Source organism: Camelus dromedarius, chromosome 4, assembly GCF_036321535.1.
Source record: "Camelus dromedarius isolate mCamDro1 chromosome 4, mCamDro1.pat, whole genome shotgun sequence".
Classification (NCBI taxonomy): Eukaryota; Metazoa; Chordata; class Mammalia; order Artiodactyla; family Camelidae; genus Camelus; species Camelus dromedarius.
The window spans coordinates 42,257,497-42,275,983 of record NC_087439.1 but is presented as its reverse complement, the minus strand read 5'-3'; the positions used below and the strand labels follow the sequence as shown (position 1 = coordinate 42,275,983).

Below are 18,487 nucleotides of genomic sequence, written 5' to 3'. Positions count from 1 at the left end.
ACATGTGGCTTTTAAGGGACGCGACTCCTATGCTTGCTCAGTAGAAGCTCATCTCCCAGCACTTGTACTGATGTGCTGTGCTGCACTGATTGCTGTAAAAATTTCCCAGGAGACTCCTATAGAAGGGGAATGCCTGTCACTACTACTCTGCTAGCAATTTCTGGTTTGTGTCATCTGTTCTTGGGTTTAGGGCTACCAGGTACTCCATACGCCTCTCGTCATTTCCTTAACTTGCTCTGTGTGTTTAATGCATTAGTGTCTTGGATCATTGTGTTCCCTCTGCCCAATTAATAATGAAAGCAACAATCATCATAGGTGTTTTTTAAGGTCTTACTGTTTCAGATACGGTTCTGAAGAGTTTGTATTTGTTAACTCGTTTCATTCTCCATCATCCTTTTCATACTCATTTTACAGATGAGTAAATTGAGATGACCAATTAAGTAATTTGACCATAGGGACATAGCTTCTAAGTCTTGAAGTTAAAATTAAAAAGAAGTTACCCTGGCTCATACAGTCCAGGTTTTAGAAATCTGCATTCAGGCATGTACTTCTGTAGAATTCTGACTTGTCTTTCCTGTACCAGCTCAAACCCACTTCTACTTCCCTGTGTTTCCAAAATACTTCTAAAATACTTCCATTTGAATAATTATATCATCCCTTATATTATGGTAATTTGTATATAAGTCTTTCTTACAGACTATTAACTTTTTAAGGGTAGAAATTTTCCTGCCCATGCCAAATACTTCTTTATGCTGATGACTCCAAAGTTCCTATTTCCAACCTAGGCTCATGTTTTGAGTTCCAGAACAATGTAGCTAACTATTTATTGCCCCTGTAGATTTTTTTGTCTCCCAGCATCTCAAATACATTGTATCCAAAACTTAACTCATCATTTTTCTCCCTTGGTTAAGCCTCATCTGCCTAGTTTTCCTACCATACAATATTATGAGAGCGTTGATTTGGTTGACTAAGTCAGATACCTGAAAGTAATCCTTGATTCTCATCTCATTCCTAACGTCCCACATTTAGATGTCAAGTCTAACTTTAATCTCTCAGATATGACCACACCTCTACACCTCGATACGCTACAGTTTCACTTTCATTTGCTAGCTGATCTCTCTGTTCTAAATTCACCCTCTGTACTGTGGGAGACATGAGCTTTCCAAAATGCAGATTTGATCATTTTCCTGCATAAATTAATTCAGTCATTGTGTCTACCTTCTTCTCCAACTGTCTTGACATGGTTCCTAAAAAATAATGGAAATAATCAGTGAATATTTCCCAAGTGAATTAGTGTCCATGTCTTGGGTCTGTAGCTCAGCACAGATATTTTTTGTAGAGAGCGCTATAATAGGAGCACCAAAGCTCAGACCCATGCTAGTGACAATGCAAAGATTGTAGCTGAAACAGTGACCAGTTTCTGTGGATTTATTAACTGCCTATGATACCCTTTAGAAGACAGAGAACTGAAAACTGAATTATCCCCTCAGGGTGTTTACAGTGTAAACAGCAAGTAGATAATATAAAAATCAACTAGAGCCGTATTAGCAAGTAAGTTCCTAGGCACCCTGGCCCGAACTAAATCAGAGAGGCTTGCAGATGAAATTGTGGTCTAAGCCCAGGTTTCTCAACTCAGCAAGACTGACATTTTGGGCCATGTAATTCTTTATTATGGAAGGCATTCCTGTAGGGTGATTGATTGGCAGCCTCCCTAGACTCTTCCTTTCTACCAGAAAACAAGCTCTCCTCCCTTTTATTGAGTTAGGAGTTAATCATGATGAAAACCGTACTTCTTCTGGTGGAGATAATGCAAGTATAATTTGGTGGATGTTTGCCTAAAGGTGCATTCTTTATTCAAAGTTGAAGCAAAACATGAGTCTCCGGATGGTGTTGGCTCTTCTGCCATATTGTAGTTGATGGACATCTTGTGTCCTTTATGTCGACAGTAAAGTAATTGTCATGAAATTGTTTCTTATTTTAGAATTCTGTTCAAACTGAACGATGAAAGGGTTTTTGTAATTTTGTTTGCATTCATTATTCTTCAATTCTCTTGCATTCTAAAAGTTAGTGGCTCTCTAACAAATGCAGTGGAGAGAATCCTCAGCTCTTTGAAGCACTGATATCATCCTTTAATTCTGAAAAGGCCCCACAGATTCTTGCTGAGTTTTTAAATAACCCATCAAGTGAGTGAAGTCTGCTTATTTCCTGTTAATGTTTTTAATGTCTCTTTAGACATAGGATTACACTGTTTGAAAGAGGAGTAGAGAGTATTATTGAAGTACTCTGTTGCTTAAAAGAACTTGTTGAATGCAGTAAAGAAAAAACAATGAAAATGTTATTTCTCAAATGCCAAGGCTGTTTTTAAAAGGGACAAGATTACTTAGGAACAAGTAGGGGGGAAATCCATCCTGAAGTGGATAATTATTACAACAGTTGTCATTTTATTTATAAATGGATTTTATCTCTTGAAGAATTTGATCCTTGTTTATGAATATTGCTAAATACTCTTCCAGAATGGGAATAACTGGAATCTTGCACCAAGAAGAGAAAATAAAATTCACGACAATGCTCTTACTTATCAGTGAACAGCATTTTAAAAAGCCGTAGATCAAGAGCTACAACTTAATCCTAAAAAATACAAAAGCAAGTTGTGTCATGAAAGATTGTATTATGTGCTTCAAAGAAATAGCAAGTAAGGCTCAGAGTTGTTAACGTTATGTCAGTGAGTGTTCAGTATCCCAGCGTGTAAGGCTAACGTTGAGCATGTTTTCTCATTAGTGAATTTTCAGTGAACCAAAGAATTAAGTTGATTTAACCACTAAGGCAGATCTGTTACAATGTAAATGGAACATAGACTCTTAACTGCAAGGAATTTTATAAGAAAATTCTGCAAAACAAGAAGCTGTTAATGAAAGCCAAATCTTCAAGGACATTTTCAGGAAAGATGTATATAATTTAGATACTGATAATTTATTTCAGATAAACAGTGAATGAGTTTTTAGAATAAATATGCTCTGTGTATATGTTTCATTTATCTCAAAAGGTACATAGGCAATTAGAAATAATTTAAATTTAACTGAATGTTGTAATTTTTTATTTGCTAATAACTCTGGCAACCCTACCTCAGAGGTGGGTAGGGGAGAACTGCCCTGTTGAGAGAACCACTGGTTTAGGCCAAGATCAAATAATAGAGCATTCTTATGATTATTATTTTAATCATTTTATTATTAATCTTCATATTTCTCATAATCACAATATTCCTATATGTTCCAGACTTTCCTGAGGATGAAAAACTGTGATTTTATTTTGAAATGTATTAACAATGTAATTTTAAAAGAAAATTTAATTTTGAAGTATTTTAATCACTTAGCAAAACTGCCCTGTCTAAAATTAGCTTGTTCTTGTCCTAACCTAGTTTCCACACAGCGAGTCAGAAGTAATTTTCCCTTATTAAACAAGAATATTGGTTGAAAGCAGGAGAAATAAACGTTGGCTGTCTCAAGCCAAAGAGAGATTTATTGGAAGGTCCTGAGTCCTCGCGCAGTCACTGGAAGGCTTTGGGAAGCTGGATGAGCTGGTTGGGGGAAATGAGCAGAACAAAGGGAGGGCTGGAGGCGGTTTGGCAGACTCACCTGGCCAGGGCTGCTGGACGGTTCTGCCACAGTTGGACTCTCCCATGGTTGCACAAAGGAATTCCAAGCAGACCTTCCTTCATCTTGGCTTCACTCATTCCAGGGTCAGAGTAAAGGGAAAGTTAATCTATTTGGATAAGCTTAGGAGATGTGGCCTCGCCATACTAATGAGTAGCAAGGAAGGCTAGTTCTCCTGGGTTTTCCACAGTAAGAGGTAGGGCTCAACTTTCATCACCACTACTCTCAAGGGGAGATGCCTGTTCACCCCAGTTAAAAAGGAAGATTGGCTGTTAGAATTTCTCAAGAGACCAGGCATGTGTACACAGAAAGTCAATTGAAGTAAGTGACCCTTCCTTACCTTTGTGTAATTTCCAAATGTGTTGAGGACTCTCCTAAGCCCAGGTGGCAACTGCACTCACTGCCTTGTTTCTCAGATTGATGTCGTGCAGTTACCAAAAGGCGACTAACTTCTGGAATCAGGTCATCTGGTTTGTGACCATGGTTTTCTAATCTGTATGCCCTTTAAGTGCTAGAACTAAACCTGAGCTTCTCCTGAATTAATCTTAGACCAAAAGCAATCCCATGTTTATACTGAACCTGGAGGGACTAATACAGTGATTGGTGTTGAGTATGTGAGCTTGTTTTTCATTTTCCTAAATTTCTTTTCTCATCTCAGGACAATTTTCACATGTCTCAGTTTTTTAGCATGTTTTTATAATAGTTTTATTGAGGTATAACTTACATACCATAAAAATGACACCCTTTTAAAATGTGCATTTAGTGGTTTTTAGTATATTCACAGAGTTGTGCAACCATTAACATTATCTAATTTTACAGCATTTTAATTACCCCCCCTAAAAGAAACTCCATTCCCATTAACCAGTAACCCCATAACCATTCGCAATCACTCCTCATTACCACCCCCAGCCTCTGGCAACAATAATCTACTTTTTGTCTCTGAGGGTATACCTATTCTGGACATTTCAGACAAATGGAGTCATACAAGATGTGATCTTTTGGGTCAGTCTTTCACAAGGTTTTCAGGCGTCATCCATGTTGTAAGATGTATCTGTACTTTATTTCTTTTTATTGTCAAGTAATATTCCATTGTGTGGCTATAACACATTTTGTTTATCCATTTATCAGTTGATGGACATTTGGGTTGTTTTCACTTTTTGGCTGTTATGAATAATGCAGCTGTGAACATTGATGTGCAGGTCTTTATGGGGATTTTTTTTTTAAGTATAGTTGGTTTACAATGTGTGAATTTCTGGTGTACAGCATAGTGATTCTGTTATACTATATATATATTAAATATATCCTTCTCTTACTCTTTTTCATTATAGGCTAGTACAAAGTATTGAATATAGTTCCCTATGGTATACAGTAGGACCTTGCTGTTTATCTGTTTTATATATAGTAGTTAGTATCTGCAAATCCCAAACTCCCAGTTTATCCCTCCACCCCTCTCTTTCCCACCTGATAGCCATAAGTTTGTTTTCTATGTCTGTGAGTCTGTTTCTGTTTTGTAAGTAATTTCACTTCTGTCATTTTTTTAGATTCCACATATAAGTGATACTATATGGTATTTGTCTTTCTCTTTCTGACTTACTTCACTTAGTATGGTAATCTCTAGGTCCACCTATGTTGCTGCAAATGGCATTACTTCATTCTTTTTCATGGCTGAGTAGTATTCTATTATGTACCACATCTTTCACTACATTCTTTAAAACAAATCATCTCAACTTTAGTTTACATCAAAATATATGTCTCTTTTTACTAGTGTTGAATTTATAGAAATCATGTAGTAAATAATCTCAGTACAATACTTTAAACCCAAGACAAACCAGCACACACATAGTAAATTCTGTTTAAAAGCAATACTATTTGCTGCCTGTGTCCAGCAGAGTAGGCTGACCTTTGTTCTTCTTTCTCATAAGTATACACTTCGGTTTACTCTGAATCCATATGTAGGAATGTGATCTTATTTGCAAATATGCCACTTGCCTGGCTTTCAACACATTCTCTCCCATGAAATGTTGCTATGTATCTATTACTTGTAAGAGGCTTTTTATTCTCCACAATTGAAGAGATTGCTAAAGGAATTCTAGAATTCATATCTGAAATGTTTAAAACTTTGTACTTATATCAGAGGAACTCACCACTTTCTTATACCTGTGATACTCTCTTTCCTGATACCTGCCTACATCTCTATCTCTGGTTCTACATCAGGGTGGAAAAAAAGATGTGAGTTATTTAAGCTGATTGTATTCTCCTTTACTACAGTGAAACCGGGTTTGTCTTTTGCTGTGTGATTTGGTATGATTGTTTTTTCTTTTTTGAATGTAAGTTCCTTAAAGACAAAAACTTTGTTTTCTACTTCCCCTCACAGGTCTAAAGATCTAATATAGTAACGTGCACAGGTTAAGTATTTGCTAAAAACATTTAAAACGAAGATGGGTTAGTAGGTTGAACAATAAATGTGATGATAGCATACCATGGCAAAAACCAGACTGGATTGTGTGATATCATAAAAGGAGCATTTTTCAAAAAGCTAAATTTGCTTTATAAATTTTTATATAAATTCACAATTGCAAAATGATAATTTTTCTACTGTCTTTTAATTGGTTTTCCACCTTTAAAAAATACCTAAATTTCTGGTAAGGATTATTTTTACAGTGTCCAAATCACTGGGGTGAAAAGTCATTCATTTTGCCCTAAACATAATTGAAGTTAATTTTGTTGGACATGTGAATAGGAGAAACCTGGAAAAGAATAATTAGTTTCAGCTTCTCCCAACCCTTTTTTCTGAATCCATATAACCTGTGTTGTCACTATTGTGATTTGCTTAATTTTTATATGTAGCATTGGAAAATAAAAGAGCAGACCATGGCTTCTCTTAGTTCACCCTCCCTGTGTGTGTGTGATGATATCACTTAATATACAGCCTTTCAAGCTGTTCACGGTGGGTTGACATTCTGGAAGTTGGTGTGTCCCAACTCTCAGGCAATCCTAATTCAGAAAGACTCATTTTTTATTTCCTAATGGCAGAGTTATGAAGTTACCTTGACTCATTGAAATAATGAGTCTGTTAATTTTAAAATAAGAGCCATTGTTTTTCATGCTCTTTTATTTAGAACATTCCAAAATAATAATATGTAGAAACTCAGATTTTTTTGTGTTGTATTTTTCTTTCCTGTAGTTTGCAATGTTTCACATACACATGTCAGTTAATTAGGGGAGTCATAATTTGAATGCATATTGTAGTGGTTTGTTTTTTTCCTACTTTTCAAATTGAATCTATCCCAAATATTCCCCAAATTTCTTTTCTCTTCTTTTTTCTTCCCAAAACATTTTCCTAAATTGTTTTTAATACATAATAGAAATACATTTTTTGTGGCTTGAAAAGGAGTATCTATTTATTGTAAGAAAATCTGAATGTATAAAATAGAGTAAAACAATCTTCCACCACCTCACTTTACAGAAAAGAGTTTCCCTGAGAGGGAAGCAGAGGGTGTGAGTACGTCATGAGGTGTAAGACAGAAGAGGATCAGGTGACCAGAGAGGCGAGAGGAGAACCGGGGAGAGGTTCTGTGGGAAGCACAGTCATAAAGATTTTTAAACAAGGAAAGTGGAATTGAATTGCACTGAAAATGAATACATGTGAAAAGCAAAGAGAATTTTAAACTAGTTTTCAATAAGTTGTCACTGTTTTACTTTATAAGCTGTGATCTGTTAAATTCCAATTTTTAAATAAAGATGGTTAGAGAGCATGGAAAATAAATCGTGTGCATAATAGTCATTTAATAAGTGTTCATTCAACATGATGATAATTCTGTGAACACATTAACTCCTGTAGTTGAAACTAAAATCTGTTTTATTATTATTGTTATGAAAGTGCCATCCCTGGCTGGCAAGCACTTAAGGCTTTGTTTCTATTTAGGCCTCATGTAAGGAGCTGAAGGGGGAAAGAAAATATACAGGATGAAAAGATGGCAATGTTGCCTCCCCCAGGACCTCAGAGCTTTGTCTACTTCACAAAACAATCTCTTGCCCTCATTGAGCAACGTATTGCTGAAGGAAAAACAAAGGAACCCAAAGAAGAAAAGAAAGACGACGATGAAGAAGGTCCAAAGCCAAGCAGTGACTTGGAAGCCGGCAAACAGCTGCCCTTCATCTACGGGGACATCCCTCCGGGCATGGTGTCGGAGCCCCTGGAGGACCTGGACCCCTACTACGCAGACAAGAAAGTGAGTTTATTGTGCCTACAATGGTTCGCTCTGTGTTTGCCTCTTATGTAGAGAAAGATACCGTAAATTGAGATTAAGTGGAAGTCAGTGAAAAACCACATCATGACAGAAATGTTTAGTTAAATACCTGCGTAGGATATTTCAAAAGGTGTATTTTTTTTCTCATTTTTCTTCAAAGCTGGTTCTGTCACTGGCATTCTAGTCTGATTTTCTTAATTTAATAGTGTTCAGTATAGTGTTCTGCCTTTTTGGAGATGACATAAAAATGCATACTGGTGGGAAGAAAATAACTGTCAGTTTGAGAAATGAGACCTTGGGATATGTCCAGAGTGCTTTTGCCTTGGAGGTGACAGCTGAATCCATGGGATTATACGAAATCACTCAACCAATAATGGGTTTAGAGAGCCACTTCATTTAGGGTGTTGGAGAGTAGGAAGAGTCTGAGATGGTCAGAGACGTGGGACATAAATCAGAAAATTTCCTGTTATTCAAAAAGAAAGGGGAAGAAAGTATCTCATAAAATTACCTGGGAAGTTGAGGCTAGAGAAAGGCTGTAAGAATGAATAAGGAGGATGGGTTGGTGACTTTTTGCAAGCGGTTGGTGTTAGGTGATGGAAATGAAAGCAAGATAGTGGTGGATAGTAGATAAAAAGAGCAAGCGGTGGCAGTCCACGCATGCTGAGAAATTTACAAAATTTCCACCGGAAAGATGGTCACTTGAGGCAACGAATAAATTAAAAACTCTTCAAACGTAGGGTATAATTAGCACATTGGAAAGTGGAGAAAAATGTTTCTCAATCTCAGAAAAATACAGAGGGCTGAGTAATGTAGCTAGTTGCTGATGTTAACAGACAAGGTATAAGCTACAGGTTAGGTTGTATTTACATTAGAAATGTGGGGAGAAGCCTTACTGTGTGAGACTTAGGTGAAAATAGGAGGATGAATTTGAGTCCTGATTTGTTGAAGTAAATGTAGAAACATCTGAGGAAATACATGTTAAATGGTGTCAATACTTTCCATACTACAAGAGTGGAAATTGTCTTCTGGGCGTCAGTCTTGAGAGCAGCAGATCTGAGAAAGTGTTGACTGCATTAAGAAAATGGGAGAAAGTTTGAAACAATAACTGTAAAGGTTATTCTACTGAGAAAATGAGAGGGGGGGTTACAGTCATTTCTGAGAAATTAGGGCTTCATTTTTATGTGATGAATATGTATGTGCTTTTGAATAGTTTTATGCAGTGCCTTTATTACAAGTGAAAGTTTATGTCTTTAAGAAAAAATAAATTACCAGTCATCCTCTAGTAATAAGAGGACGGGTACATTGTTTTTTATCTTCATATCCTTGGTACCTTTTATGTTATCTATAATATCAGCAGCTGCTCCCACCATTTATAAAGAATTTACAATGTACCAGCTCTCTCAAGTTGTGAAATAGTAGATCTGATATTTAGAATCATATCTCTCAACTCCTAAGCTTGTATGCTCTAAGTACCATAATTCTCTAATTTTATGTTCAATAAATTATTAAATAAGTGAGCAATATTGAAATAATTTATTCAGACCTTGACATGTATGCATTTGCTAGTAGGATTTTAGAATTTGCAAAAGAGACTCGTTCTGATACATAGAATTTCATAGCCATACCAATTTTTCCTACCTTATAATTAACTCTCCTGGGTATGTATAGACCCAGACATTCCTAAAAAAGATTTTTTAATGAGTTTAAAAAAATTTTGGGAATACTTTTATTTATTTACTTATTTATTTTTAATACAGGTACTGGGGATTGAACCCAGGACTTCGTCCATGCTAAGCACGCACTCTACTACTGAGCTATACCCTCCCCCCTTAAAATTTTGGAATACTTTTAGATGTACAATTTTCAAAGATAGCGCAGAGAACCCCCATATACTCTTTACCCAGTTTCTGCCACTGTTAACATCTTTTTTCTCTAAAAAAATTTTTTAATGCAAACAAAAATTGGAAATTTAAATTTAAAAATATCAAAATCATTCTTTTTTAAAAATTTCAAGTACATAGTAACTTGGTCTCGCCAAGTTGAGGCGGTAATATGATTCTCATGTTATCTCAGTTCGATTTTCCTGTCAGAATACTCAGGGAGACTTCCTGACCCAGAAAATCGAACTGAGTAGTGGGATTCTTTCAACTCTAATGTTCCTTAAGTTTATGAAAATATTTTTTGAAAGAACTCATGTTTTGTAACAGTTGCTACTAACCATGACAATAATCAACAGGTATTAAAATTCTCAAAGTGATATGATAAAAATCAGGGATAGTTTCTATTTGGTTTGTATAAAATGCCGTGTCATGAACAAAAGAAGTTGTATTTTGAACTAATTTCAATGGCTGCAAGTTATTGTTACTGATTTGGGTGCTGACGGGATATGAAAAAGGGAAGACATTGTATTTTGAAAGCTCTGAACAATACATGTTCATAAATGGCTAACTTCTTACTTTACTGGGAAGAAATGGACAGTGGACCTGGAGTTCATTGGCCAACAGGATGTATATAGTGCAACAGTGGCCCTGGAACCATGTTGTTGGAGTCTGATGGCAGTGTTTCTTTACTGTGACACTAGCACATGGAGGGGTGAACTGCAGATGTTCATGTACCAGACTGAACTTTCCGATTCTCAGTTTCATATTGTTTTCTCTTTGCTCCTCAGACTTTCATAGTATTGAACAAGGGGAAAGCAATCTTCCGTTTCAATGCTGCACCTGCTTTGTACCTGCTCTCTCCTTTCAATCCTCTGAGAAGAATATCGATTAAGATTTTAGTACACTCATATCCTTTTTAAAATGCTTACTTGCAATGGTTCTTTAAAATGTAGTTTTTGCTATTTTATTTAAATATAGATTTTAGTCCTTTCATACCTGAAAAGACTCTAGTTTGTCAATTTCAATATAATTTGGTGTAGATATCTGAGTAGATTGGGAGAATGGCAATTTTAGCATTTTAAGATAAATTACTTTTATCTATCACTTGCTTGTTCAAAGAGATTTTTTTTTTTAAAGCCAATAGACTCATGTAGGATCATTTTCTAAGGAAAAATTGTTAACGTTTCAACACATGTCTTTATCAAATATTTAAAGTCCCTACTGTGGTCTTTTATCATATTCCTTGATTCTAAGCTACCTTATTCAGCATGCTAATCATGTGCACTATTCTGACAAACTGCATATTTATGACCTTGAGTAGCCCTCCAGATTGGACCAAGAATGTAGAGTAAGTGGGGATCAGTACATTTTAATATAGTCTTAGCATGGTCATTTCTATACTTTCCTTTTCATACCAGGACGTAATTGCACCTATAAAAATTACAGTGTTTATCTTCCCATGTTGTGTAGTTGCTTTTCTTTCAATTATTTTTTTCTTCTCTACAATATTAACCTGTTAAGCCTAGAATAGAATAATACATACTTCTAGAAAAATGACCTTATCAGATAACCTGCCTTGTTCTTAAACAAGTCACCTATCTCTTGTCCTTGTGTATTTTTGCTAAGAACAATGTAAAAATTTTCTAGACAGATCTAATACCTGTATTCTTAGTAATTTTTAAATACCTCTACCTTCTAGGAGTGTTTCTGATATATACATTTTACGATTTTTCTGGAAAGGCCTTTACTGTAGTTTATTCTAATAGTTAGAATGGGTCCAGAAACCAACAGCCACCCTCCAATAGATGCCTTCTTTGGTTGAACAAAAGAAAAATGATTATAAAGATTCACATGGTACTATATTCTTTTCACACTTAATATCCCAATGGATTCTTGTGTCTAGGTACACTTTTACTGGAATATATACTTTTGAATCACTTGTAAAAATCCTTGCAAGAGGCTTCTGTGTAGGAGAATTCACTTTCCTTCGTGACCCGTGGAACTGGCTTGATTTTGTCGTCATTGTTTTTGCGTAAGTACTTTCAGTTTTTTGAAATGCCAAACTCATGAAAATCTCAGACTGCACAGTATTCAGTAAGGACAAACCTTCGGGGCTTGACTTTTCCTGAATATAATGGTTACATTTAAAGCATACTGTATGAAAGCTAGTCATCAAAACATACTGATTTTTTTCAGAAAGAGCATTTCCCACTCAAAAGTCTATGAGATCATTAAAATAGATGATCTTCCTCCATGCTCAGCAGTTGAATGGATAGTATATGCGATACCAGTTAGGTTCACACTTTTTCCAGGTTCTTATGCAAAAACTGATAAAACCTGTAAGAAACACAGAAAAACTCAGGCCTTATTATAAGTATGGTACTCTTTTTATTAACTGAATTATTAGCTAATACGTATATTAAAATATGTAAGTAAATCTTTTTATGAGGGCTGCCACCTCATACTAAACCTAACATTAATGCATTATGTATGTATTACATATGCATCCACAGTTTATTTTCAAGTGAAAAATATCACATTAAGGTGTAATTTAATTTATTCACATTGCTACTTTTTCCTAAGTGTATTGTCAGAAACATTTCCTTATGTTTTAAATCTCAAACCTGGATACAATATTTTTCCCTCTCTCATTTTGAATTGTAAAAGTAATACATGTTCATTGGAGGAATTTAGACAATATAGGAGGGTCTTAGGACCCCTAGTCTCCAGTTCCTGCACACCCTGCCCCATCTCCTTGTCCATCAGGCTGGCGTTCTTTGTGGTCACCTAGAACCGCTGTAGTTCCACCCACCACCTGCTGATAAGAAACACTGAGTCAAAGAAGGCTGCATCTTCTCAGGGGTCTCCTTTTTTATTGAGTATAATTTACATACCATAAAATTTACTTTTTTAAAGTATGAAATCGAATGTTTTTTAGTATGTTCACAAAATCGTGCAATCATCACCACTTTCTAATGCTAGACTATTTTCATCACCCCAGAAATCAGTCACTTCCACTCCCTTCTCCCCTAAGTCCCTGGGAACCACTCTATGTTCTGTCTCTATGGATTTGCCTATTCTAGACATTTCATATGGATGGAATCATATAAAATGTGGCCTTTTGTGTCTGGCTTCTTTTAATTAGCATACAGTTGTCAAGGTTTGCTGCTGATGTTTTATAGAATATCAGATATCTACATTACATAATGTTGAAGCCTAGTAATTAAACGCTTAGTTATTTAGGCATTTAAATGTATGAAACCATTTTCATAATATTGTATTTTGCTCACATCAAATGACTCAAATCAAATCAAATTAAATTAGTAATGATAGAAACAAAAGACTTGCAGAACTATAAATTTGAATAAGAAGTTCCAAACATAGGAAATACCTTGACTAAAGGCACAGGTAAGTATCATAGACTCTGTCTAAATTCTGAATAACTCTGATTTAATTCTACAGGTATTTAACAGAATTTGTAAACCTAGGCAATGTTTCAGCTCTTCGAACTTTCAGAGTGTTGAGAGCTTTGAAAACTATTTCTGTAATCCCAGGTAAGAAGTAATTGGTGTGAAGCATTAGGCCACTCGTAACTCCAACTATCTGGGAGTTGTTCTTTGTTCGTTTGTGTGTGTGTTGTCACCGTGTTTGTGTATAAACCCCCCTATTACAGATATGTGACAGAGTTTGTGGACCTGGGCAATGTCTCAGCGTTGAGAACGTTCAGAGTTCTCCGAGCTTTGAAAACAATTTCAGTCATTCCAGGTGAGAGTGGGGTTAAACACCGGGGCTGACTTTGATGTCTTGAGGAAAGACAAGAAAAACTTTCTTTTATGCAATCTTAATTAAATTTGATCCCTTGTATTTTTCACAATAATTATTAAAAGTCAGCCTTTGAGTTTAATCAATTGCATGGGTTTAAGAGGATAAAGATGGACATTTGGTTCACATCTCAACTTGAAATTTTCCCTCCTGTCTAACAGTTCATTTTCCATTTTGCTTATCCAGGAATGAAAATTTCAATTTGTTTTAATTGCTTTCCATATAATTGAGAAAAAAGCTACAAAATAATCAGCATGGGGGGATTGCATGACGTTATGTTTTTTCTTTCCTCAACAAACCATTTCTTAACTGAAAATTAGTAAGTTGTCACTATCTGCTCCAAGTCAGCCTCTTTTCTGTTTTGGTGTCATTCTATAAAGAGATGGTTTGTTTGACAACCATTCACTGAATTGGCACTTCTAAAAAATTATTTTTACAAGTGAGTGTGGGCATGGTTTGAGCTAACTATTCATTTTGACAGGTTGGTTATTCTTTGGAAATATTTTACAGTGTTCAGTCATTTGCTGTAATATACAAAGAAACAAAATAGATGAGCAAATCCACCCTTTTGAGCTGGTAGGCTGTTTTTGAACTAGGTTATCATTGATTTGATAAAATGCATGCATTTCTCGGAAAGCCTGTGTTTTGTTTTCATTTCTCATTCAGAGTCTTTATTTCATTTTGAGCATCTTTTCCCCCCTGTCTTCAGGCCTGAAGACCATCGTGGGGGCCCTGATCCAGTCAGTGAAGAAGCTCTCGGATGTCATGATCCTGACTGTGTTCTGTCTGAGCGTGTTTGCTCTGATTGGGCTGCAGCTCTTCATGGGCAACCTGAAGCATAAGTGTGTGTGGACTCCATTTGAAAATAACGAAACAATAGAAAGCATGTTGGATTCCCTCGACGAAGAAGACCGTAGCAGTAAGAATGCCTCTGTAGTTGTCAGTAGTGTGAAGTGGCTAAGAGTATTGTTCTCTTTTGGCAATGAAATGTTGCTTTCATTTTAATTATTTCAAAGTTACTCAAATATATAGAAAGTTTCTACAGTGTAAATTTGGATCATGTTATATTTTATTGGATCATATGTTTCCTTGGATCTAAACTTTCTAGCAGTTCTGGTAATGAAAACATGGAATAATTCCATAATTCTCAATTTTTGTAAGATAAAAAAGAATAAGTTTGCTCCAAAGAAATAAATTTAGCTATGCATGAATGATACTAACCATTAGATTTTATCATAAGATACATATTTATGATATACTATGGTTTTATTGCATAATTTATACTTATTTATTTTATAGTATAAATTATTATATAGTAGTATATTTTTACACTTGTATTATTCTTATAACTGTAATTTTGTAAAGTTGTGTTAATCATAATATAATGATAATATTAATTATCACATATGAAAATGTCTGTCTCAGTATTTCTAAAGATTTGTATAGCAGAACAGTTTACTTAGCTTTATCTGCACTATCCTTACATTATAACCAATGAGGAGTTTTACAGTGATTTCTAATGGCTTCCCTCCATAGAGGTAATGACCATGAAAGTTTAATTCATCAGAACTAGTCCTGTAGGTACCATTTAAGATGGTCTGTACACTCAGTCTCTGAAGTCTACTTAATTCACAAGTAGATTTTGGAATATCTTACAGAAAGCATAAACTGCAAGTTTCCTAAACAATTATCCACTAACACAGTTTCCCTCACCAGAGCTGATGAGTTTGGGTGAGAATGAGATCAAGCAAGACTGTTGTTTCTGTCTGACACCTGCAGTGTCTGTATGATGTTGCCCACGTGAACCTGTAAACCTTTATAGATAGTTAGCTCCAGAGCTGGGGTGGACATGTAAGTGCCTTTGATGGAAGGAGATCAGGGAGTAAGGGTCAGGATTCTCCCTAAATAACAAAGAGTTGTGTACATTATTTTTTTTTTTACTTTCTGTGTTTTTTCCCTACTCATTGGGGAAGGTAAAGGCAAATAAAAACTAGCTAATATAGTAAAAGACTATAAATAAAAAAGAACTGAGAAAAATAGAAGTTTAAAACAAAACTGAAGGTTTTCAAGTAAAATATTTAATGTACATTTTTCACTCCCAGCATTTGATAAAGAATTTAGCATATTTTCATTTCCTTTTTTTCTTTATTTTTTTCAGTTTCTGATTTTTACTAATATGACCTTAAGTTTTATTTCCAATTTCCAAAGGATTTTATTTCTTAATTCATATGCCATAAAAGTAGTATATCTTATAAGTAATTGTTGACATTTATGAATCAGGCTACAATGCTTAAACTTGGCTTTTTTAAACTAGGATCACTCCCAGCCCTTTTATTGTGATTCTTGATCCCATTCCTGAGTTCATGATCTGAATGATTGTTTTTAACCTTCTGGGAATTACTTCAGGGAATTTTTTCAAAAGGAGTAGAAAAAGCCCTTGAATTTTGCAACATATCTTTATATTGTGTTTACACAGATGAATGACAGATTAGCTAATGATGAAATTTTATACCACCATGCTCTCAATTCTGTACATTATTTTTGATTTTCTTCTGAAATATAGTTTTACAGCAAAGATGTTTGTGTCCAATCTGAATTTAGTTTCTTACCGATTTTCTGTGTCATAGAAGCCCGGTCTCACCGCAGTATTTATTCAGGCATTCATTTATCGCGGGTGTTTGTTGAGTGCTTCCCAAGCTAAGCATTGTGCAGGTTTCTGGAGTTGCAGCGATGCGTATGACAGCCTCAGCCCCTGTTTTCACAGAGCTTATCTTCTAGGGGGAAGGACGGAGCAAAGGGAGGGAAACAGACAAATTAAAAATATTTCGAATTATAATAAGTGCTCTGCAGAGAAAATAAATCTCAGGGGCTAAGATAACAACTAAATGAGAAGACCTCTCTGACAGAGTGGCAATGAAGCAGAGATCTAAAGGATAATAAGAAAAGAGAAAACAGTGGGAGTGAGAGTATGTATGTGGGGCTCCCACTTGAGTTAGAAGAAAGAGCCTGTGGAAAAGCCCTGAAACAAGAGTATTACGTGTTTCAAAAGTGGGAAAACAGTGTTTGGGTTAGACTTCAGCAGAGAAGAGGCAGAATGGCAACAGAGAAAGTAAGAGAAAAAGGCAGGGGTCGTATTAACAAGGATGCTTTAGCCCATGGAAAGGAGTTTGGATTTTATTTTAAATGCAGTGGTGTTGATCACTTTGTCTGCATATATGGAGAGCTGATTGGGCAAGACTGGCTGGTAGATTGGAATAAGGAAGGCCAGTTAGGATGTTGTTTCTGTCATCCACACAAGAGAAGACCTGGAGTGGTGGCAGAAAGTGAAGAGGAAAGGGTGAATTCAAGATGACACCTATAGAACTTGTTGATGACTTAGAGAGGATAGGAGGGCGTGAGGATCTCTTCTAGGTTTCTGGCCACAGTAACTGGATAGATGGCAATGTGTCTTCTAAGACTTGCGTCTTCTACATAAGACCAAACAGTGACATGTAAGTCAGTTAGTCTTACCTGAAAATGTTTAATAATAGGTGCTGCTCTTTGAGCAGCTGTGTAGAAAGTGGGGGTCACTTTGTTAAGTGTTTTATATACAATATCCTATTAATACCATTCAACAACTCTACTTTAAGAATAGGTGTTCTTATCCACATTTTATGGATGCAGTAGCTAAGTCTTAAAGTGGTAAAATAATGCACCTACATAGGAAGGGGTAGAAACATTATTTAAATCTAAGCACATCTGATGTCAGAGTTTCTGTTCTGCTGTTACTCTAGGAGCCTCCTAAGGATCACATCTTTATTTTTTTTGACCTTAGCCAGTTAGGAAGTTGGGCCCCTATTTTTTTAAAAAAAAATTTTTAGTCCTGTATACCATTACTCTGCACATTTGGATCAGTCCCTTGTATTAAGAATATGCCATTATAGTGAACAAAGGAAGAGATTATGAGTTTTTTTACACCTGAAAATGGGCACAGAGGGTACCATGAAAGGGGAAATGTGCATTTTATTTCAGTTCCATATCCTCAACATCCAGAACTTGGTAAGTCCTAAGTAGATATTGACTGGTGAATAAACAGTGAGGGAATTCCAGGAAATTAATGTCCTTCATTTGTAGTGTTGTCTTGCTGACTCCACCTCTTCTGGAGAACTTGGGGCTTAGCTGGGGCTCTTTTCCTTCTCTTTTTCTCCCCACCCTCTCCTTCCCCAGCCACACTTCCTCTCTGGCTCAACTCAACAGGTCCCGTGGCTTGATGACGACTCCCATCTCTGTATCTGCACCCTTGATACCTTCACTGACCTCAGGACTCATAGCCACCCAATTATTTACTCCACAAATAAGAGTTTAATGCCTAATAATCACCTCACACTAAACGCAGCTAACACAGAGCTCCTGGTTTTCCTTCAGGCCATATCTTGCCCCAGTCTCCCTCATGTCAGTAACTGGCAACACTCTCTGACCAGCTGATCCACCCTCGTGTCCTCTCTCTTCCACCACCCCCACGCACTCCATCCAGCCAGTCCTGCCCCCTTTATTTCATCCCTTTCTCTACGTGTCCAGGGCTCCTACCTGAACTGTAGCCACAATCACCTCACTGTCGTCACTTAACCCAACCCCTGCTTCCACACTTGCCCTCCTGCAGTCCATAGTCCACGAAGCAGCCACAGCAACATTTAAAAAAATCGTCTCATCTCTTACTTCCTACTTCTGTTACTTCTTATCATACCAGACTCCTTGCCATGGCGTGCAAAGCCTCACTGACGCTGACGGCCCCTGCTGACCTCTGCCGCCACAGTCTGCCCCACTCACCGCGCTGTGGCTGGGCTGGCCATTTTGCTGTTTCTTCCACACACCAACTTCATGTCTACCTCAGGGCTTCTGTTCTTGC

At 36.3% G+C, this 18,487-nt stretch overlaps 1 protein-coding gene across 3 annotated transcripts in view; it reads left to right on the top strand.

The window, feature by feature from the left end:
- Positions 1–18,487, top strand: part of SCN9A (sodium voltage-gated channel alpha subunit 9) — a 122,454-nt gene that overhangs the window by 37,827 nt on the left and 66,140 nt on the right. For 2 of the 3 annotated variants that reach the window (XM_031451584.2, XM_031451583.2), the window contains exons 1-4: positions 10,912–11,128; positions 11,684–11,812; positions 13,243–13,334; positions 14,312–14,521. In XM_031451584.2, coding sequence (XP_031307444.1) covers positions 11,049–11,128; positions 11,684–11,812; positions 13,243–13,334; positions 14,312–14,521 — 511 coding nt within the window. In that variant the 5' untranslated portion in view covers positions 10,912–11,048. Of the gene's footprint in view, positions 1–7,575; positions 7,883–10,568; positions 10,688–10,911; positions 11,129–11,683; positions 11,813–13,242; positions 13,335–14,311; positions 14,522–18,487 lie in introns of those variants that run through there. The other variant, XM_064484879.1, reaches the window with a different exon arrangement.